The sequence below is a fragment of the Pyrgilauda ruficollis genome, unplaced genomic scaffold (genome assembly GCF_017590135.1).
Source record: "Pyrgilauda ruficollis isolate IOZ18807 unplaced genomic scaffold, ASM1759013v1 scaffold15, whole genome shotgun sequence".
NCBI classification, from domain to species: Eukaryota; Metazoa; Chordata; class Aves; order Passeriformes; family Passeridae; genus Pyrgilauda; species Pyrgilauda ruficollis.
This window is the reverse complement of record NW_024513654.1, coordinates 19,228,900-19,251,780: the sequence shown is the minus strand read 5'-3', so window position 1 is coordinate 19,251,780 and position 22,881 is coordinate 19,228,900. Positions and strand designations below refer to the sequence as shown.

Genomic DNA, 22,881 nt, shown 5'->3' with positions numbered 1-22,881 from the left:
GAGTGCCTCATGCTGGTGCTTCTAAGGATGCTCACCTTTACCTGGGCTGCTGGCACTTGATTTCAGAATCTTCAGATGCAGGTTTGTGCTTTCAATAACCACACAAGCAGAACCTTAAAGGGTTTGTGCCAACTTTTATTATCTTTTTTGGAAATGGGATTTGGGGAAGGGAAGGAGATGTGCAAGGAGGAGCTGATTGTTGCAGATGGGAATGTTTGGGATGTATGCTGGCAGCAGTGTGTCTGACCAAAATGACTGAAGCAGTAAAGCATGACAGCCAGGACACTGCCTTGCTGGATGTGCTTCCTTTACAGGGCTTTTGGTTTTAAGGTCTACTTTGTAGGTTATTTCACATCCAAAACAAGAAAGCATATTTTAATGTCTCTATATGTATTTGTATATATATATATGTTAGATATATATATATACACACATATTGTATATTCTTACAACCCCCAGCTCCTGAAGGTTTCAAGTCTGAAGGGCCATGTGTATATATGCATTATAGAGAGATGATAATTGACTGAGACAAGGCTTCTTTACTGGCTGTATGATAAATAAATGGGCAAGATATCTTTCATTGAAATCTTGCACATGTGCAGAGAATATGGTTTAGCCAAGCACCAACTGGTAACCCCCCTCAAGCTGTCCTGTCCCTGGCTATTTCCTGCAGGGGTGGTGTGAGGCTGCCTGTGCTGTCCCAGGAATTTGGGGGGCTCACCCCTGTGGGGCTTGGAGGGGCAGATTGAAACATACTTGGTTTTGCTTCCCATGGGTCAGGCACCCTGCATGTTGGGGCCCCTCTTTCCCCATGGGGCTTCCAGTAGACTCTTTTGGTTTATTTTACCATGGAGGAGAAGGTTTGGTGGGCAAGAAGGGAAGGGGTTTTGAAGGGTAAAGACAGTCAAAATTCACCATACAATAGACAAATCTTCATAAAGGTTCGTCTGCCTGCTCGTTCTTTTCTCTCTTTCTCTCCCTGTCTCCCTCTTATGCTGTCAAGTTCACTCTCACTCTCTGCAGGACGTACGCTGTTGTAGGGCTAAAGGTCTCCTTTTGTCAGGCTAAGGTCAAGTCCCTGGTTGGCAGAGGGCAGCCCTTCATACAGGCCTGTCCACAGCGTACTGGCAAGGGCTCAGGTTGGAAGCTGCTGTCTGCACCGCTGGGTAGGTGAAGTTGGCGTGCTGCTTGGCCTTCAGCCGCAGGCTGGCCAGGCTGGAGTTGCACGTGTCCCTGTACATGTAGGGGCTGGCTGTTGAGGCGTAAGGACAGGCACTGGATGAGACAGCAGAGTTGAGGCTCGGGCTGTTCAGATTATTGATGTTTCCCAGGTTGTTGAGGCTTGGCGCCGGTACCCCGGTCACAGCAGTAGGGACCATGGATGAAGGCATGGTCATTGAGGTGATGGAGCTGGGTGGGGAGAACATGGGCTGGGAGGAGAGGGGACTGACGTTCATGGAGTTGAAGAATGGAAAGCTCTTGGCTGAGAGCGGACTGCTGGCGAGCCCCTTGGTGGCCCAGTTGTTGTAGGAATAGCTGGAATACATGTCATCATAAGGCTGCATCAGTCCATTGAACTGTGCTCCGAAGCTGTTCTTGCACAATTCGGCCTGTTGGTTCCTCTCTCGTTTCCTCCACTTAGCTCTGCGGTTTTTGAACCAGACCTGCAAGAGAGACAGAGGGAGGGCATGGGAATTGCTCTGGCTGACTTGAAAGGGGCCAGAGCCTGGTTTCTTTGTCCAGGAAGACAAGAGCTGTTTAAGGGCTGGTGATGTTCCCAGGGAGATTGGAGCTGAGCACCAGGAAAGAGCTGCAGCAAGATGTCTGGGCTTCAGGGTCATCTCCCAGCAGGAATCACCAAGTGGTCCTCAGTCAACCAACAGAAACCCAAACCACTGCCATTTCACAACACACAGAATAACCCACCTCACTCAACAAACAGATGCCCTTTATACAGAAAAAAAAAAGTGAGGAAAATACTTGCTGTATTTCCAAAAGACCATAGCCAGGAGGAGGGATTGGGGTTGTGTGACTTGGGAGCAAAGTATTTAGGGATGTGGCTTGAAAACTGCTGAACAAAGGAAATAACTTCTCTTCTTTTGACTTTACCTCAGGACTGGATTGGAGTAGGGTGTTATAGGTCTGTCTTCTAACAGGAAAATCTGTTAGTGTTAGAGGGGTTCAAACAATATAATTTCCTAGAGCTTGGAAGCTGCTGGAAGGCTATTCATGATGCTGCTAACTCATATTTCTAGTAGCAGAGAGAAGCTCTCACTCCAGCTGGAGCCCTGCCACACCATGCCTGTGACTGCACATTGGTTTGGGAACCCAAAAGAGTGCACTCCAGCAAGGGTAAGGCTGGGGGGTGATGGTACTGCAAGGAAAGGGTCTGCTGGGTCAAGGCAGCCAGCTGGTGGGTCTCTGTGGGGAAGAGCCTTGGCTTTGAATCTACCTGTATAATTGCAAGGTGGCCCTGGATGGGGAAGGCACCACCAGCAAGGGGTATGTGTGTGGCAGGATGTGTCAAATCTCAAGGGCCGACCCTAGTGAGGTGTTTCCAAGACAGGAAAATTTTCTAGTGCTCCTAATTCCTTCCTTGCTTTGGGGACAGCTTGGTCATGTATCACAGCAGGCTTCTTCCCCACAAGCTCAGGCCAGGAAGGTGGAAGGGCTGCAGTCCTACCCGGACTCGTGCCTCTGTCAAGTTGGTCCAGACTGCAATCTCCTCCCTGGTGCTCATGTCTGGATAACGGTTTCTCTGGAAAGTGGCTTCCAGCTCTTGGAGCTGCTGGCTGGTGAAGTGCGTCCTCTGCCTCCGCTGCTTCTTTTTGAGCGAGCCGTCTTCAGGGTTGGAGTCATCTGTCTGGTTTTGCTGGGACTTCTCAGTGTCTGTGCAAGAAACAGAAAGATGGGAGAGATCCCCTGAGTTAACTTGAGGGCTTGGATGCACTTGGGGAGCCTATCCTTGGGGCAACCAGTGCATGCTCAGTGAGGGCCCCTTCCACTGCAGCCATCAGGAGTGGTCCCATCTCCCTCCCTTGTCCTTGCAAGCGGGCATCCCCCCAGCACCAAAACCAGTGCCCCCTCCATGCAGCACAGCTTGCCTTGTTTAACTGCCATAACAGATGTTAGCTTCCAAGTGACCGGATTTAGATTTTCCAAACTTCCAATATTTGGGTTTCATTTACAGTTCACATGGGAGATAGTGGCAGAACTTATCCAGATCAGAAGGTTCTTACTCTGCTTAAAACTCTCTGCCTAAGGTGTCCTTTAGAAAAACTGAACAGAAACTGACACTTAGGACACAGCAAAATATCCAGTCATGTCCCTCATGGACAAGGGATGGGAAAAGGCAAATTGCAAGCTGAGGCTCTTCAATTAATTAAATCCGAGGAGCACAAATTTTCATTCCCCTTCTTGCTCCTTTACATTCTTACTTAGCTGTATATGTTTTGATTTTTAAAGAATTGGAATTGGGAAAGGCCTTTCTTAGACCTTACCATGAAGTACTCCAGCATCTCCCTGTCTTTCTGCCCCTGCCTTCCTCCTGATCCACAGATCCCTCTCCTGGAGGCAGTGTCTTTTGTTTCACTGCCCATTAAAGTCTCAAAACTCTCCACATATTCTCCATATGTGAAGAGAAGAGACTCTTCACACTGATATCTTACTGAAATGTACAGCTCAGCCTCCTTCTGGGCATCAAGTCCACATCTGCATGCTGAGCTTTTGGCTGCTGTGGGTGGAGGTGGACAGCCAGCTGCTTCCCTGTGCCACAGCCCTTTTTGGGGGCTGTGCAAATACAAGCAGGCAAAATGCAGATAGGGGCAGAATGCAAATACAAATATCTTCCCTTTAGTTGTCCTCCACAGAGTGCCCAACTGCTCAAATGTGGCACTTCCTTTTATGATGGAAGAAAGCTATAGCTTGTGTTTAATTCTGCTGGGAATCAAGACAAGTCACTGTAGAGGAAAATTACTCCAATGAAAATAAATAATTTCTGATGTTCAACTCTTTCCTCTGATCTAGAAGCCAGGTGAAGCATTTCCAAATGAAAATCAGGTCTTCAGCAGGGAGAGGAGGTGTTCTTTTACAATAGGAAATAGTCAGCTAAACTCAATAGAAATTTTTGCAAATAGCTCCCAAATGGTTCCACTTGGAAGAAGAACCTTTAAAAAAATCCTGGCATCACTGCTAAAATTGAAATTTTTGTTTGGTTGCGGTTCTCTGAGTAGAAGCTAGTTCAAAAGGCTTCAAAGTCCAGAAAAATCTCAGCATGAAGGTGTCTGGTACAGCCCCTTCATGAGTAGGGAGGCAAGGAGACAGCAGCCTGGACTACAGCTGAGTCAGTGAACAAAGGGATTCCACAAGTCAAATGGATGTGCTCTGGAATAATAGGCTCTGTCTTTTCCATTTCATTTTTTATAGGGCATGGGAGAGGCCTAAAAAAATCTGAGCCCAACAGAGACTGCTGCAGGGCAGTGCTGTGCCAACAGTAGGTGCTTTAATGGGCCCCAGGCCTGGAAGATGCTCCTGTCTCAGGATCCTGGTGCCACTACCCTCTTCCTATGACAGCCTGTTAATTCAGAAATATTTTCCTGCTGTTCCTGGAAAACTCTCCTTGTACTTGCCTTTCTTCAAAGGGAGCAATGCTGGAGTTGCAGAGAGAATTTGCAGGAGAGGTGCTCGCTCTCCAGGGAGGAAACCCTGTGTGTGGTTAATGGCTTGCTCCCCACCAGCCACCTCTGCTTCTGTAGCATGTCTGATGCTATCCATCAGCAGGAGTGTGAGTGCAAGGACAGTGAGATGGCCATTGCTCACAGCAGCAGGTTATAAGTTGGTTCTTCTGAGCAGGAAGGTGCTATGTCCTCTTCCAGCACCAGGACAAATTTGTGTTTCCATCCAGGGTGTACCTGAACAAGAACTTTCCCAGCACACTCTTGAAACAAAGCCATAGGAATTGAAAAGTGGAGTGAAAGAGCTTGGTTGTGGTCTTGTGGTACTCTTCTCATTTTCATGAGCATCTTTGTTTGTGGATCCCATATTCAGCAGAACTCTTGGAAGCATGCTGTTAATGTGGATTTTTGTAGTGGTTCTTGCCAAGAAGATTAATCTGATTTCTCTAGCTCAGTGCTCTAAACCAATATTGGATGCAAGAGATTCCTGCACTATTCATCTCCAAAAGAAATTGAACGGGAAGCGATGCCACCCATCTGAGCTAGTTATTAAGAATGGCTCAATACAGATGAACGGACAACATTTGGTTTGTTTGTTCATTTGCTGAGCCTGGGTTAATTAGGAGCCTGATGCATACAGGGGATATGTTCTCACCAAAGTCCCTGACAAATATTCATTTCCGAAGGGCTTGCTGTGAAGTAGGAGGCTATGTCCTTATTGGGAACTCCTGCCCAGGACTGCCCTTCTTCACTCAGGAAGAAACTATACCGAGAAGGAAAGAAAATGGAATGAAGGTACCACTGATTTATGGGCTACATCTGGGTGAAAGAGACCACAGTGTGTCTTGTTTGGTATTTGTCTTCTCAACACCCTCTGGTATACCTACTTTCCATAAATCTTAAGTCTAAGGAAAAGTAGGAATCCCAACTTTGAGCCTTGAAAAACCTCTGCAGTTCATCTTGGTGTTCTCTTTGTTTCCATACCTGCTAGCTGTGTTTCTTTCTGTGTCATCTCTTTTCTACTTCTTCTATAAGCAAGGAATAAGTGTCCTCTGTACAAGGCACAGAGTTTTGACTGATTGCAGTGGGGACCCAAATACAGGGAAAGAAATGAGCTCAGAGAAACGATATGTGTGCCTTGAATCTATGCTTGAGGAGCATGATATGGGGAGATGTGGGGCAGTTCTTTACCTCCCTCACTCCTCATCCTTGCTCTCCCCTGACCTGTGCTGCCTGATGAAACGTAACAGAAGGGGGTGTCACTAACCATGCCATACAAGTGGAGGACACTTGAGATCCCTGAGTTCTGAGCCTAGACAAACAAGGTTTGTGTTCATTTCCTCAGGATCTCTTACTTGTGTGGATGAATGAAGCAGGGCCAAGGAGAAGTAGGGAGGCTGCTCTCTTGAGGGGAGTCAATAAGTGCCAGAAGTGCAGCCCTGCCCCTGTTCCAGGCAGCCCTCGGTAGCCAGCTCTGTTCTGCCTGACACTGCTGATGCATGGCTGCCATCAGCCTCTGTTGCAAAGGCACAAGCTGCCAGCATTTGCACACAGGTAATGCTGGCAAGTCACCTCCCAGAGCCATTTTATTTCTAGACTGCTTAAGACAGTGGGGAGTGATGTAGCCACGCATCTGACGCTTATTGTCACCCCAAAATAGGTCGTGGAATATATCTTGTACATGTTCGCCCACTCGATGAAACGACTGTGGCCATAGCTGGAATTAGCTGCCCATGCCTAATGGAAAGAAAAGTCAGTGCCTAAATTGGCGCTTCTACAGCATGCCAGGGTGGACTCGATAGGGAAGGCCACTTGAATGGAGACACTGCCATGCATCCAAAGCAGCTGACGAGGAGCCACTGAGCTTGGGGATGTGCCCAACTAAGGTACGTGTGCAGTGGGGAATTTGTCGGGTATATTCTCTGACTCTAGTTATCCCAGCGTAACTCCCTTCATGATACTTTCTCTGGGGAATTTTAATCTGCATCATTATCCTTATTAGCTTTTGCATGCGGGTGAGCCTGGAGGCTTTACACGGAGAGCAGTGGGCTGTCCCCAGCCCTCACTCCCTCATGCTGGCACTGGCAGAAGCAGCTTTGCATCCTGACACATCCAGAATAACAAGGTATGGAGTGGTAACCGGACAGATGTAAAATCCAGAGGAAACCATAGCATTTGGTAGCTGATTTCTGAACAGGTGTGAATGGTGATGTTCCTTATTCAGAGCCTGATAAAGAATTCAGCAGGCTTCGGGTTGGTTCAGCCTTTGGGAATGGTCAGAGGCACCTCTGTGGAGGAGCACCAAGGCACAGGTGAGGAGACATTTTCAGTTAAAGCAGGAGCAAGACAGTGCTTCCCTTTCATCTTAATGCCTGAACCTGGAAAGTTCAGCCTAAGGTTTACCTTTACCTTGAAAAATTTAAACCCAAACAATTTAAACAGAGGTTAAAAAAAAAAAAAAAAAAAAAAGCAGTTTAAAATTAGGTGTAGCCTTCTGTGCCTTGGATACTTCCTATGTGGTGGGGAGAGCTCTTCTGCTCTGGGGATCCTGTTTAGGCAAATACAATCAAATATTGATTGGGCTGTGACCTGACTTGCCTGGCTCTCACCTGCCATGGGCTGTACTCTTGTGAGCAGTGGCTTCCTGCAGCCAGGGCCAGATGACCCCACCACTGGGATGATGTTCTCACCCTCCCAACAGCTGTCATTGCAATATGGACTCTTAAGCCTTTCCCCTACTTGTTAGCACAGCCATGCTGCTATGGCATTTTTCTGGCTCCCAGTACAAAGATAAACTGTCCCTCTGGGAGCACTGCAAACCACTGGCCACCCAGATCCACGCACAAGGATGGGTCAGGATTTTTCTTGTATCTTGAGCCTTGCACTCACCGCTGTGGTCCTGCCCTTTGCAGCTGTGCTCATGTTGAGGAGTTCCAGAGTCTGAGAGAGACAAAGCTGGGCTGCGAGCCTCTGCATCTGCCAGCAGGTTGAAATCCATGGGGCAGGGATGGGTGGTGGAGAAGGAGGGATCTGAAAAACAGTAGTCACAGGATGATCAGAGAGATCAATGTGTGTTTGACCTCTCCTCACCACCTCCAGCAGGGACTTGCCTTGAGGAAAGGTCTAGGAAAAGGAAAGGATCCCTGTGTGATCCTTGGACACATTTGAGTTTCTTGGCTGGAAAATGGACATACTGGGCTTTCAGCTGAGCTTCCCTATCCATCAAAGATCATCGAGTGACACTTCTATTTGCAGCCTTCAGAGAAAGAGCCTCCAATTTATAGGTGACATTCAGACTGAAATAGCAACGCCGGGAGCATGCTGTGTAATGGAGATCTGAGGAAGTGGTTCTGGGCCAGCCAAGGGCTGTTAGCACCTTCCCCAGTCATCCCACCTCTCCCATCCTCCCTGCCCATCTTCCCTCCTCTTTCTCCCTTGTTTCTCCTCAAGCTGGCCAAGCCTAAGTAAAGCTGTTCAGAGAGCACTGTATGCACACATACCAAAAGAAAAGCATTCCTGTGCCTGGTACTGATAGGAAGGCACATCTGCCTGCACAGCCACTGCTACAAGCAGAGACCCAGGCAGTGCAAGTGAACTGCTTTGGGGTACAAAGGACTTCTTGAACCTGAATTAACATGGGAATCACATTTCACACACTTAGGTGCCTGGGAATAAGTGGTCCTGGCTGTAGCTGGAGCTTGCTTCCAGTCAGAAATCGTCCTGCCTGGAGGCTCCCCATGTCCCCACAAGGGACTGACCTGTGCTGGTGAGCCATCTTCCCTGGCTGAAAGCATCCCAACTGGGAAGCTGTCAGTGCTGCTCCCTGTGACTGCAGGAACCACTGTGACTCTTCTGCCATCTCTTTGCACACCTCTCTGTCCCAAGACCAATTCTTTTCATTGTTCACTTCCTTTTGGACCCTGCACCCTCCACCTGTATTTCCTAAAGGAACTCAGCCACTTAGTTCTGGACCACACTGGATGCTCATGAAGAGGCAGACATGAGGCAGTAAGTGTTCCAAGCCTGGCTACATCTCCTTGGAAAGGTGAGCTGGCCCTGTGTTAGACCCTAATCTGAATTTTGGGTCATAACCCAGCAAAACACAGGATGTTTCACTGCCACTGGTGCACAATTTATGAAGGCTGGATCAATTTGAGGAGACCACAGCAGCTTCTGAAACTTTAGCCATTCCCAGCTGCTACCTCACCTTCCCAGCTAGGGATCCTTTAACTCTGAGACACAACAGCTGATACATTGTGCCAGGATCTGGGACCCCTGGGTTTAGGAAAGTTTGGACCAGGGGTTTAGAACTTTGAAACTTTAGGTGGAGATCAGTTGTGACGGCTGGTTCCTGGGTGGTGAAGGATTGCCCAGCCCCCCAAATCCATGTGTGTCAGGGAGGGAACGTCAGTCTGGACTGTGTTAGTTTTTAGACATGTAAACAAGAGATTAATCACATAGCTGTTGCACCTCATTTGGATGTGGATGACAGTGACTAAGAATGTATTTTCAGAGCTGTCTAAAGCCTCCTTTAGTCAATTTGCACAAGGATGCTGCCAGGGCCCAGGGCTGATCCCCATACCTGCAGTGTGCTTTCCAGGCTGCGATGAGAGAGAAAGGAGCCATTTCTAATGGTTATCTGGCTGGCTTCTGCAGCAGATCTCACTCACAAAACCCCTGCAGTTTCCCTTGCTCTTCACTTAGCTTGACCTCCCTTCACTGCCTGAGAGGTCCACCGCCTCTCCCAGGTACTGGTGGGGTATTCTCAACACCGACCTCAGTCAGTGCTCTCTGGAAGCAGCACATAACAAACCAAGACCTGGTTCTGGTTTCCCAGGCCTTTGCCTTGCTCTGGGCTTCTCTCCTGTGGGAGAGAAGTGGCAGGACTCCGGCTTTGCCATGAGGCTGGTTTCCATTTCCACTTTGTGGCAAGCCTGACCTTTGATGTCTGCTGGCTGTTAATCTCCTGCCAGCAGCCGGGCACAGCCCTGTTGCATTCTGCAGTGTGTACATACATGAAGTGATGTGACAGGGGCTGTGTTTTCTTTAATACCTTTGCATGGAGTAGGAGAGTCCATCTGCTGCTGATATTGCCATGGCTTTTAGCATTACTCTCAGAATTATGCAGAAACGCGGAGTGAATTAATTCCACGGATTAAGTCTTGATTAAGATGTGTGTCACTTTGCTGTCTCAGAATTTATTAAGAGCCCTTCTTGAGTCTGCAGCAGATGGAATTTCTGCCCAATGTTTGTAGATGATAATTTCCCCTCTTCTACAGCCATTTGCATATGATTGCATCTGTCAAGCACAATTTCCTCTCTTCTAGAGCTTGACACTGTACTGGACAATTTAAGGAGGAATTCAGATCCTTGCCTTGCTGTAACTCAAGGACAGTGTCCTCCTGTGCAGGGTCCTGTTTGCTCTTTTTTTCACATCTTGCATTGCTTTCATCTGTACAAACTAGAGTGAAGACAGGAAAACCAGGGGGGAGTATCTTACATAGGCAAGGTTCCACAGGCTTAAATGACAACACAAGGTACAAGGCTCAGGAGAACTAGTCCTGGTATTGAAAATTTATGCCCCATCCTGGGCTGCACCAATGCAGTGGTTGCAAAGTTCATCCAAGCTGCTGGACACAACATAGCATGTTTAGCCTGCCTCAGAGATACCGTGTGCACTTAGATTAAATCTGGTTATGAAGGTGGCTAGTATTCAAGTTTAAACTGGGACTTGTGGCTGAGCACAAGTTTGCTTTGTGAACAGAATTTAAAAGCAGGAGGACTTCAGAGAGAAGATGATGTATGTATATATGTAATTGCATAACCTACTGCATGTGCCATATGTGGTGGCATCAAGGAATGCCTTCTCCGTTTGCTCTGAGCAGGTCATGGAGGAGCAAAAGCAAGGGGAGAGAGGGATCAACTCAGCATGATTATAAAAGCAGGAAAAGTCTGCAGTGGTGACAGCACGTGAGCTCTATACCAATGTATTTACCCCAAGGCAACCCCATGCTACTGACACAAAAGGCTGTAAGGTATTCTTCTAGATTCTACAGCCCTTTTGGATTTTTTAAAAAAGGTGCTTTTGTCCACATTGGCTAGATCTTGCTGTAGGCAGAGACATTAAAAATGTCAGTGCTAAACCTTCATGGCATTTCTACTAAGTTGTTTGCCCAGTCTCAAGGAATCAGTGAAATTGGTAACTCAAAAGTATTTTTAGATAAAATCAAATTTATCATCTTCATCTGACTCTTCATCTCACTTTCTTTTAACATAAAAGAACAGTTTCTTTAGGGACAGTTCCTATACTAGCAACTAGCATCCAGGCTTCTCAGAGGCTTCAGTTTTGTAAAACTCCCAGTCTGCTCCAGTACCAGTAACTCCTTCCATTGATGTGTTATTGCCTCTGAGATAAAGGTTCCCAAATGTGTAACAAACACATGTCTTCTTCCAGTCACTGCCCATGTGCGTCCTCTCCTTGGTGCCCATATGAACATTCTGTGGCCACCTGTACAAGACCCTCCAGCTAGACAGGGAATTGCCATCCCTTCTCCATGGACATGGTGGAGGGCAGGGGAAGAGCAATCCTGGCTCTAGGCCTTTTCTCTTTTCAAATGTACCCCCTTTCTATTTCTGTGTCAGCTCCCAACTGCTCAAGCCAGGGACATTTAGGCAGTAGAAGGAGGACACTCCTTTGTGAGGAGGGCAACCTTGTTTTCCTGAAAACAGAAACAAGGGTCCCTGTGACCCGTCTCCTGGTTCTCTGTAACACACTGCTCCATCACCTGGGAGCAAAGAGGATTTCGCTTGGGTGTTTTTTTCTTTGAAGAGGTGGGAAGGAAACAGAGAGGCTGACTTCAAGCAAAGTAAGGCTAATTATAGGGGTGGCTTTTATGATGTGGGTCTTGCCCATTGGGAGCTGCCTAGAGACTGACTAGTGTGTGCTGCTCTGCACTGCCTGCAGGCTTCCTGCTGGACCTGCTTTTGGCAGGTTGATCTGGAAGTAAAAAGCTGTCTCTTGCATTGTTTCGATATTATTTGACTTCCCATGGGCATGCAGGGGTGCTTCAGCAAGGACCTGATGCTTCAGGTTCCAAGATAGCAGCACAATGACCACTGATGACCCAAGGATAGGAGGGAAGTCCTAAGCTGGCCTCCCTCAAGCAGATCAGCACCGCCCTGTGGATCTGTGAGTTTCCTGCCTCCAGCCAGGGCCAGAGTACCTGAATCTTCTGCTTGGAATTGCTGATCTCCACAAAGAGTTCAGGGTTACCCCTCAGGCTGAAAGGTGCTCTGCAATAATTTGGGGAGAGCTGTCCTTTCATTCTTGCATCCCCTGAGGTGAAGATATGATGTTACACTAGATTCTTAGGGTCAGAGCTGTCTCTTCCTGCTCCATCAATCGCAGAAGTCAAACTACTGCTGATTGCTTCACTCCTCCCATGGTCATTTTCCCTGGGTGCTGGCTTACTTTTAGGAGAGACAAACATTTGGGCTTCTATTTAAATGTACATTTTCAGGAAGATGATCTGCCTCTGTACTTTGGTCCCTGTGAGGGGCTGAGGCAAGGTGGAACAGGCCTTGCCTCTCCCTCTACTCCTTGTCAAAGAGGAAGTGATTGAGAGTATGCCTGTCCTCTCGAGGAAGAGCATTTTTTTCTTTGGATACATGTGTTTGTTCAGGCGATGGTGCCATCAGAGTGCCTGTGGGCTGGAATTAGAAGTGCCACATGAGCACAGCACATGAATCGTGCAGCAACCAAGAGTCAGATTCTCGTTGCTGACCAACACAAGTGCTGCCTGTGAGGGGCTCTTTCCCCACTGCTAGAAAGCAAGAAGGATGGGGTGCAAAATGAGTTAATATTTGTTTCCTTGAGACTATAGAAATATAACTATGGGGAGACCAAGGTCACCCACTGCTAAACATCTCAGTGTAGCTTTAAATCTCTAATCTTAATGGAATTGCAGCAGGAACCAAGAGTAACCATTAATCACTGGAAGATACACAGCAGCAGCCAACCGGTGACCCGGAGTGCAGGGCCATTATGGGACAGGAGAGCAAGCTGCCTGCCTCCAAAAACATCAGGCTGTGCACAGCCTCAGGCTGCCTGAGCACTGGTTTCGGGTGCACACTCAGAAGTGGATCATTGACCTCCAGCAAGGGCTGAGTCACAGGTTATAATAAACTTTATTTCTCGATTTAGTCTCTACAGCTGGGCACTAACCCCTGAGCTCCTGAGGGTGGCTTTCTAGTGGTGTGTGCTGCTTTGAAGAACATGGTTTAGGGGTTTTATTCCTCTCATCAGCAGGAATTGCCAAAGCTCCCTGGGGCACTTAGTGGCTTTGTTGTCAGAGCAAGTTGTCTGGCACTGCCCCACACATGGATTGGGCCACAGAGCACTGAGAGCTGTGCTTGGTGCCATGGAACTGCAGTAGGCCAGGCTCTTGCTGCCAGGCTTCCTGGCCACAGCTGGCAGCAAGGACCTGAGAGCTGGCACCTCTCTGACGAGGGGGTCCAGGTTATTTCTCTTTTTGTGCATGGCTCTAAGGAGAAGTTCCCAATAATGTGAGGTGGGAAGAGGGTGAGGAGGTAAGGTGCTGCCACTGACTTGTCTTATGATGTAGGTAAAACTATTTGACTGTTCTGGGATTGTATCCTTCATCTCAGAAATCACATAAATGAGCATATCTGAGCTGGTGAAGGTAATCACCAAAATTCTTTTAAGTGCTTTCAGATCCTCAGATAAGAGGTGTAGGAAAATGCCCAGCCATGCTGGACACTGCCTAATGCATTTCCTGGGGCCTAGAAGCAGCCTGCAAGATGGGATCAGGCCACTTGCTTCCCTCACACTGACATGAACCTCCAGCTGCAGAGGAGGATGATGGCTGAAACCTCTGCTCTGGGTGGCAGAGGGTTAATAAACTGCCTGTATTCCGGAGGATTATCACAATGGAAAAGTCCCAAGGATTGACAGCTCCATACCCATGTCCACAGCAAAAAAAGCCCACAATGGAATGTGTCCTGTTCGCTTATTTGATGGGCTGCACTGTGCCCCTGTGCTGTGGAAGCGCCCTGATGTCACCATGCCCCACACACAGTGCATCGTTCCCCACAACAGGTGTGCCTGCAATCCCCCAGACTGGTGCAGACCCTGCCAAGCTGAAGCATTGGCTTCTGCAGAGGCAGGGTAATGTGCTTGGGCTTGGCTTAAAGCAAGTTCTTTACAATAGTATCTTTGGACCTCCGTGCTACCCTTAGCATACCTGGATGGTTTCTGAAATGACACACAAAATTTGGAAACAAATTGCTAATCATAGTGCAAAAGAAAATCCATGCCAGACTTTCTGCAAAGTTGGGGTTTTTTTCTCTAAACATTCATAGTTCTTGCATTCTTGTAAGCACTGTGCTTCAGGTCTCACTGTGCCCAGCCATGTTTCCAGTGTCCCTTGGACACTATGCCTCAGAGAGGTGTTTGGCACCTTGGATCTATCAACCAGGACTGGGATTTTCATTCTGACAGACTGTGCAGTTATATTAATAAGGCTACACTTCGTTATGGCTTACTTTGTTTGTTAGGCATCTAGAAAAAAATAAATCAGCAAAAACTCTGTTTTGCCGAAACAACTTTCAATTGCAAAAAGTTGCTGGCATGGTGTCGATCCACCATGCAGGAGTGCTATGAGTGAGAGCATGGTCTGCAGTTATAGGAGAAGAAAAGTCCTGTAGGGAAATTAATCCCTTTGTTTTGGGGAAGGGAGAAAAAAGGCTGATTTCAGTAAGAAATTCTGCCTGGGAAAATCTTACAACTGAAATAAAGGATCTGCTAACATGGAGTGCCAGCACTGGCCTGGCTGGAACATACTGACTCTGTTCATCCCCACCTGCCCTTGCCCACTCCTGCAGCACCGTCAGCTGGCTGCAAAGCAACTCATGCCACTCCTGAGGGATCTGCATGAGAGAAATAGCTGCACAGCCACAGTGTACGAGGGACTGGGATCTGTTCCTGCGGAGCCAGGAGCAAGACAAGACAGTTGCAAGGCAGGATCCCAGGCAGGAATGAGAGGTGCAGGCAGCCTGTCTGCAGCTCAGCCATACACACGCTGCTCATGCAGCAGCAAAGGCTACTAGGGCCTGCCATCAGCAGATTGGTATGTGTTGCTGTATTTAGTTGGGCAATTGTATAAATTTGACTAATTATTCTGGCAGTCAAAGGAAACTGGCCTGATTCCTATGGGGGCTGTGCTTGCAGAAGCAGGGCTGGGTCATTTCTGTATCTCTGTGGCTGTAAAGTTGGCTCATTTTAGGAGGCCCAGATAGCTCTGTGGCTCCAGCTGCTGTTAGGAGATTTGTATGCAGATGAAGGGCAGTGGATAAATCAGATGTTATCGAAGATGTAAATGATTCTCACAATTAGTAAACACACTCAAAAAAGTTTGTCATCAAGTGGGTAATACAGGGGGTTGAAGGTTGAGATGGATGCCCTGCCACAAGCATGTCACCACTGTGGCTGTCTGACCTCCGTGTGCTGTAGGGCTGCCAGTGATGTCTGCCATCCATCACCACTTCTGGAAATCCTTTCTGGAGAACTTCAATTTGATCATAAACATTTGTTCTATGACAGAACTCAGCAAAACCAGCAGCTAGAAAGAAACATTTTTGGGAGGAGGGGTGGTACTAGATGGTTGTTTTAAAACAACCTGCCAGAGCTCAGCGGGTTGCAGAGCTGCACAGGGAAAAGGGGTAACTGCCAGAAATTCTGTGATGGCCCCACTAACCACCATGGCCAACGAGCAGCTGTGTTGGTTAAGGAAACAAGAGCCCAAAAACTGCTGGCTTGCTCCAAGGGATATGTTGTCTCAGTGCAAACCGGCAGTGCTGGAGGGAGTCAATGTCTGCTGTGCTTGGCTGTAAAGTTTCCTGATGATTTTTCTTTTTTTCACCCCCAAGTAATTTGTATTTAAAATTTGTTTAAAGCTCTCTGGCAAGAAGATCCTTGCAGAATGAAGACTGCTGTGAATAAAACAAGTGGATAATCTCAGCTTACAGTATCCCTCCCCTCTTCCTTGCGATACTGCAGCTGGTAGGGCTGGGGCAGGAGGAGGGTGGCTCCGGGAGGGATGCTGGAGCTTGCTCCCTCTCCACGCTCCATCTTTATGGACCTTGCACCATGCCCTGAAGGTCAGCCTGTTTACCCAGACACTGTTTGAAGGGGCCGAGGGAGGCAATTAGCAAACAGTGCCGGTGCCGATCCCGCAGTGCCTCGCACGAGGCTGTGCCGGCAGGATCGGGTGCGCGGATCGCCCCCGATCCTGCTTTCCTGTCGTACCCGGCCGCGAACGCTGCGCGTATCGCGGGCGAGGAGGAGCAAGGGCGGGGGGGTAAACAGAGAGGGCTAGCAGCCCTTCTCCCGGAGCCTCTCGCCCAGAGGCCCCACTCGAGGCCGTGGCAAAATGTCTCACGTCCCTAAATCCATGGCACAACAGTCGCTGCAAAAGCAAAACCAAGATGTTTCACTTTGGGAACCCTGAAATGTGCGAGTGTGCTGCCTAAGGACTGTATACAAAGTGTGCTTCTTTCCCCCTCCACCCCTACTCCTCCTTCCACCCCCCCTCCCCCCCCTTTCCCCCGCCAAATCCTCAGTTTTTCCATCTGCTCGAGGCCGCATCCCATGCGGAGCCCTGGGAGGTAGGCAGTTTGGGTGGGTAGGAGAGGAAGCTGCAGAGCCCTAATTACTCAGCCAGTCTGGCCCTCGGGCGATCCCATCAAAGCGGCTCGGAGAGAAAAGGGATGGGGCAGAAGGATGTGAGCCATCTCACAACGCTGCCGCCTGGGTCACACCGCGTCCCGTCCGCGGACGAGCCTGCTCCGGGGACGGGGCTGTACCCTGTCACCCTGAGAGCAACCTCTGCTGCAGCCCCAGGGCCAGGGAACGGCTTTCCAGCCTCCCACCCTGGTCTGCGACTCGGGCATAGCTGATCTCAGGCACTGGGGGACGGTTATTAAAACCCACCCAACATAAAGTAAGCTGTGAAACCCCTTTAAATGGGCAAAGAAAGTCCGTATTTTTCATCACTTTGGTATTTTTCTCTGTTTAGGTATGGATTCATATGGAGGCTGATCTTTATAGCTCGATTAATTTACCTTAAGTCTAATTTTTTAAAAATTATCCTAGTACATCCAGTCCTCTAAAACGTCTTACTTATTTTATTTTGGAAGAAAACCTCCATGCATTTACTTTTTAAAAAACAGCCTTGAAATAAATGCAAACAAAAAAAACCCCAAACCCAACTCACAGAACTGGAAGTTGGGATATTGTGGCACCAAAAATAAAACTGATGGAACAAACAGGGAATTTCATGTGGTTTTCATTGTCAAGTCTAAGCTCAGAAACAAACAGGAAATAAAAATGGCTAAAACAAAAGAGATTTCTTTTAAACTGTATTCAAACCTAAGTGGGGAACTGCTTTATGTGGGAGGGATTCTATGTTTATTTGCTTTTCAAAAAAAGGAGTACATAAAAATGTCCACATGCAGACAGGTCAACTTGATTTACCGTTAAATCCTCATGTTTCACAATGGTCATTTATAATCAGCTTTTTAAAAAGAAAATTAGACTCATATAAATGGCAGCATTGCAAAGGAGAGAAAAGGCAATGGGTGGTGGGAAGGCTGCTTCTGTTTTAAATAAGGTTGAGAGGAAGAAGGAATGGAAAGAGAGAGAGAGGTGGAAGTAACTGTGGACCTCTAGTCATTTGTTTCATTCCATCTTTGCACTTTTTCAGTTTTTGCAGAGCTCGGCAGGTGCTGAGCATTCCAGCCTGTACCACACCACTGAAGCTCCCCAAGAAGCAATTTAATGTAGGTATTTGAAAAGAATAGCCTATAGGGTCAGTGCTATATGATTCAGAGTGACATATGTGCTATATCCTCCCAACGGAAGTATTTCTTAGGCTCTCAGATTTGGGATTGTGAACTTGTTTGATAGGGGTTTACAAACTGGTGTCTCAATCACAGTAGCTCTGATGGTGATTTTTAGGCGTTAATTTAGAGCACGCAGGACCCAGCTCCCCCAAGCTGGGGATCTGCTAAGATCCCCAGTAACTGCAGTCCCATCAATGCATCGCAGAACATTTTAAATAGTTGAAAAATCAGAGGGACAAAATTAATATCAGTTTCTGCAAATCCAGCTCTGGTTTCCCTCCTCTTTTGCACTATTCAAAAGGGTGTAAATGTTTATTTTCTGGTGGAGCTGTGGTTTAGGAGATAGCAAAGAGCATCAGATTGAGGGTCAAGGGACAGAGGCTGTATTTCTGACTCACATCAGGAAATTCTGCCAGAGCTCAGTTTCTCCTCTGCTCAACAGGGATATTTCCCTTCATGCTAAAGCATCCAGAGATCTACATATAGAAAAGCTAGGAGTCTCCTGAGGAGAGAGATCATGAGGTTCAGCTCTTCAGAAATGAGTGTTCCAAAGATGAACCTACACCTTGCAAATCAGTGGTAAATTTCCTGTTTAGGGGTAGAGGATTGGCTCTCTTCCTGAATCTGCTTGGTAATACTCTGACACTGACAGGAAGAGAAGAGAGGGTCCTCCCTTGCTCACTCCCCACCTCTTTTTAAAGCCTAGTAACAGAAATGTTTCTTAGCTTCTGCCCAGCTAGATCTCCTAGGTCTTTCCTGAAAAAAACCTTCTAATATATATATTTTTTTTTTTGCCGAAACCCAACAGATCTATTGCTAACTATCCCACAGGAATTGCTCTGGCCAGGCTGCCGTACCTGTCCTCCTCTGGGGTCAGAGGGAGATGAGGATTCAAGCAAATCCTTTCCCACAGAAATGACCCCCCTCTTTACTGAGTCTGGCCCCAGTCCCTTGTGCTGCCAAGCTTCCAGGATCAGCCTGTGGACTCCCTTAAATGCCCCAAGGAAGCCCAGAGCTAATAACCAGCTTCATTCAATTCCCAGTCACATTATTATCCAATCTGCCAGAGGCATTAATATTCAGAGGTGAGGCGGGAGGAGGGCAGGGGTGCTGGTGAGGGGGAGCAGCACACAAAGAAGAGGAAGGGAAGTGTGGTAGACTGGCCTCAGAAATATTCCTTCTCCAGCCGTCCGAAACCCCAGCCTATTTCAGCCGGGTGTTGACAATAGAGGGTTTCCAACAACCTCAGCACGAACTTTAATACCAGCTGGTAGAGACTGTTCTCCAGCCAACAGCAAATGCCCAGCCTTGGCACAGCCTAATACCCACCAGCCCCAGTGGCCCACAGCAGGAGGGGGAGCTTTGCCCCCTCTGCCATCAGGCCCTAAGTAAATAGCAATCTCCCATTTTTAAACAGCCAGATAAATAGCTGAGCCTGCTCAGAGACACCACAGCCTCCTGTTTCTGACCCTGCTTCCTCCATGGCACCACAGTCTCATCCCGTTGCCTTCCAGATGCAGAGAGCATAGCTTGAAACCAGCAGTTGTCCCCATCTGGGACTTTGTTCCCAGACCCAGGTACCTCCCCTGTCCCCAAGGCCAGGGCACATGTGCCAGGTCACGAGACAGACCTCATGTCCCCTGCTCATCTCATCTTCCTTTTGGAGCGGTCTCCTAGATCAGGTTTCTGGCTTTTTTCTTTTTGGCAGTCTCCAAAGTCAGCCTCACCTCTCAATCTCAAGGTTTTGGGTAGCATCTGACAGAGAGAAGATACAAGGGGGTTTTTTTGCCAGCTCTCCATAGGGAACATGAACCAATACTTTTGCAATCCAGTCACAATTTGCCGATCTAATAATTGCCCGAATTAAGCCCTTATAGAAATGTAATAGATATTAAGTGAGGTTTGAAACAGTTTCTCTGACAAATATTAATATTGGTTTTTAAACCAGTGCCTTGGACAGGTATATAGGTGGGCTTACATGAGCAGAATCTGGGCTGCAGGTCAGGCAAATCCAGGAACTACAATAACAGAAAGAAAACCACCGCCCTTGCCCAGACCCCTCTCCAGGCTGGCATGGAAAGACGTCTCTCTGTGAGGTTCCTTATGAGGAATATCGGGCATGGTGTGACAATTTGCTAATGAAAAATAATAATTTTTAAAAAATTAAAATCAAACTCTGCTCTTCTTCAGCAGACATTTGTGAAAACTGAAAGCAGCTACCATGATTGGACATTCCCTCCAGAGACAGAAGGCAGGCTTTTGTCCCCCACGGCGAGGCACCATCAAAGCCTGCACAAACACCTATCCACTTCATCTCATCGGCAGGCTGAGGGGCTTGGACGTGGTGCCGGGAGCCAGGGAGACACTGATCCTATCACCAAAAAGGTGATCCTTTCCCTGTCTTTGGAAGATGGGACAGGAACAGAGGTCAGACTCTGAAAGACACCTTCCTGAGCAGTTTCTTCTAGCATCTCCCGAAATTGCAGATGGGAGAGAGCCATTTCATCCCTAGCATCCTATCTTCCAGGCCACAGGCCATGTGTGGAAGACCCACAAGTTTGTCTGGGGGACGCCAAATTCCTCTCTTTGCTTTCAGCACTGGACTCCACTTGGAAAGTGGACGGGTCATGCACTCATCAGTCGGAAGTCTGTTTCCCTCCCAGGTGAAAGAACGGGAAGGAGATGAGGGATAAGTTTTGATTTCTGCACTGTCAGCTCGAGGCGTCAGAGGGGTGCGGCGGCCGGGGGCTCACCTCCAGGCTCTGCGAGGCACCGGCGTCCTGAAGCAGCGTGTTCCTCTGCGGCTCCCGTGCGGAGCCGAGCTCTGCACCTGGTAACCCGGCGGGCCGGACGGGGAAGGGGTGCGGAGCCCCGGGAGCTCCGGCCAAAGGACTGCTACCCCGATCTGCCTAACCCCAGCGGGGCGGGGAGGGGAGGGGGGTGGGGGCTGCGGCAGCCCCCGTGAGCGCCTCTGCAGGGCCCCGGCTCTGCCGAGTGCTGGAATCCAGTCCCCTCCCCGCTCGTCCCCTCAGCTGTCCAGCCGCGGGGGCGCCGGGTGAACGGCCGACAGGTGTGCCCTGCTCGGCGGCACCGGGCCCGCCGCCCCCCTCCCTGAGCCCGTTCCAGCAGCTGCGGCGAAGCGCCGGCATCGGCCCCCGCCTCGGTCGCCCTCCCCCGCCGGAGCCGCGGCCAGTCGGGACGCACCCGTTCCTTACTCCCGCTCCGAGGAGGAGGTCGGGGGGAAGGACAAGGGGGTGCCGCACTGGCGAGCTGGCTCTTCCCCCGGAGCCGCACTCGTTGAGCGGAGAATAGACGGGGCAGCGGACAGTACCGGGCTCCGCCGGGAGCCCGCTACAGTTGGCCGGCCTTCCCGGTCACTCAACGGGACGGAGGGACGCCGCTCTGCACCGTGCCCCCGGCGCCGGGGAGGCGGGAGAGCCCGTGCAAGCGCCCGGAGGCCCGATAGCCGGTCCTGCCCGCAGCGTCCCAGCGCCGGCCAGCCGCGCTCCGGCAGGAGGCTCGATGCTCCCGGCAGAGTTGCCGCGGGGTCGGCGCTCCCTCGCCGCAGCCCTACCAGGTCTATTATTCCCGGTCGGGTCCCTGGAACCCCATCCGCCGGCGCGCCGCAGCCAGCGGCGTCCCGGGGCAGATTCGCTCCGTCCGCCGGGGCCGGCTCGCTTCTCCCCGGCGCTACAGGGAGGTCGGCTCTGCTGTAAACAGAAGCCAGCCCTTACATAAATATCATTTATCCAACTGTCCAAAAGCCGTCGGGCTGCCTTCCTTTTCCCCGGCGACATCTCCCCGCCTCTGCCCCGGACCCCGCAGACAGCTGAGTCGCAGCCCGCAACGCCGTTATTTACAGTGAATCCCGGCTAATTTAAACAGCCCCCTGCCTCGCTCGTCCGAGTGGAAAATGACTAAGTTTAGCAACGGCGAGAGACTACAGCAGCGCTTGTCGGAAAGGGGCCCGCGTCGGCCCCGAGGGGACGGTCGGGGCTGCGGCACCCCGACGGCGGCGAGTAGGGGTCGCCGGCCTACAAGGGCAGAGCAGTGGAAGCGCCGCGCCCCGCTGCCAGGCGGACAGCGCTCCCGGCAGCGATAGGGGACAGTTCGGCCGCGCACAGCCCCGGGACCCTTCTGGATGGCAGGGCAGGGCTCTATCCGCCCGCTCTCACCTGGCTGCCGCCCCTTAACCCACGGGAGGCGACGGAAAGCCGATCTCGCGCTCAACGGGAGCTGGCCCCTTGCTGCCGAGCACGGCACAGCTAGCCACCCCGCCGGGGATGCTCTTACACTGTGCCAGCATAGAAAAGGTTACGGCCGGCCGGGCTAGTATGAAGGGGCTCAGAGTGAAAGGAGGGGAGAAGGTCGCCCAGAAGATCGGGGACGGAAAGGCACTTACAGCGGCTCCAGATGCGAGTTCGGCTGAGCGGACTTAATCCTGCGAGAGGAGCGAAGCTGACCGCCGCCCCACGCCCCGGGCTGCTCTGCCGCTGTCAGAAAGTAAATTCCCCCGGCTCCCCAGCCACTCTGCGCGTCGCTGCCGGCCCGCGGCTCACGGGGAGGGCGGAGGCGGAGGGCGCCGGCCGACTGCCTCCCATTCACCCTGGCCATTCACTTTATGGCGGGGGGGGGGGGGGGGGGGCCCGCCAGCTGCACCGGGCGCCCCGCTCCCGCCCGCCCCATTCCAGCTGCGCGCCCGCCGCCGCCCGCCCCGTCCAGCGCCGTCCGCCCCAGCACCGCCCCCCGCCCGCGCCGCCCAATCGTCCCGCGGCTCATTTACATACGGCGGCAGCTCTGCTCTCCGATTGGCCGAGGAGGGCGGCAGGCCTCGCCGCCCCGCGCTGGCCCCGCCCCGTCCCGCGCGCCGCGCAGGGTGCGGGGCACGTCCCGGGCGCGGGGTCGGGCAGCGCGGTGCGTGGGCAGGCACGGTGTGCTGGCACCGACACCGCTCTGGTCGCCGCGCAAACCGGCCATCCGCATGCCTTCAGGCCATCCCGTACCCTGGAGCCCGTGCTGAGCATCCGCTCCTCAGTACTGCGCGGCGAGCCTGTTCGGGTTTTGCAGTTCGAGCTATCGCCAGACAGAGGTTTTTGGGGGGGACCAAGTCCGTAGTCAGCTGGAAGCAGTGGGAAGCGTTCCGCTGCACGATGGAGCGGCAGTTGCAGGGCGTGCTTAATCGCAGGTAGTTACCGCACGCACTGTTGCGGCTCTAGGCGGTACCGGGAAGCGCTTCTCTGTCAATACTGTGCCGCTCCTACCGGGACACGGAGGCTACCGGCTGTGC

General features: G+C 50.5%; 1 protein-coding gene across 1 annotated transcript; it reads right to left on the bottom strand.

Moving 5' to 3' along the window:
• Nucleotides 1-120: 120 nt before the first annotated feature.
• PITX3 (paired like homeodomain 3) lies at nt 121-22,220 on the bottom strand. Its single transcript, XM_041461062.1, has 4 exons — nt 21,997-22,220; nt 7,563-7,703; nt 2,684-2,889; nt 121-1,664 (listed from the first exon to the last, which is right to left on the bottom strand). The coding sequence occupies exons 2-4, from the start codon at nt 7,669-7,671 to the stop codon at nt 1,101-1,103; spliced, it is 879 nt and encodes a 292-aa protein (XP_041316996.1). The 5' UTR covers nt 7,672-7,703; nt 21,997-22,220; the 3' UTR covers nt 121-1,100.
• Between the last annotated feature and the right edge of the window lie 661 nt (nt 22,221-22,881).

Coding starts and splice junctions, on each gene's coding strand:
- PITX3 (XM_041461062.1), bottom strand. CDS start 7,671: ATGGATTTCAACCTGCTGGCAGATGCAGAGGCTCGCAGCCCAGCTTTG. Junction 2,890..7,562: donor CAAAGGGCAGGACCACAGCG/GTGAGTGCAAGG, acceptor TTTCTTGCACAG/ACACTGAGAAGTCCCAGCAA. Junction 1,665..2,683: donor TGACAGAGGCACGAGTCCGG/GTAGGACTGCAG, acceptor TCTCTCTTGCAG/GTCTGGTTCAAAAACCGCAG.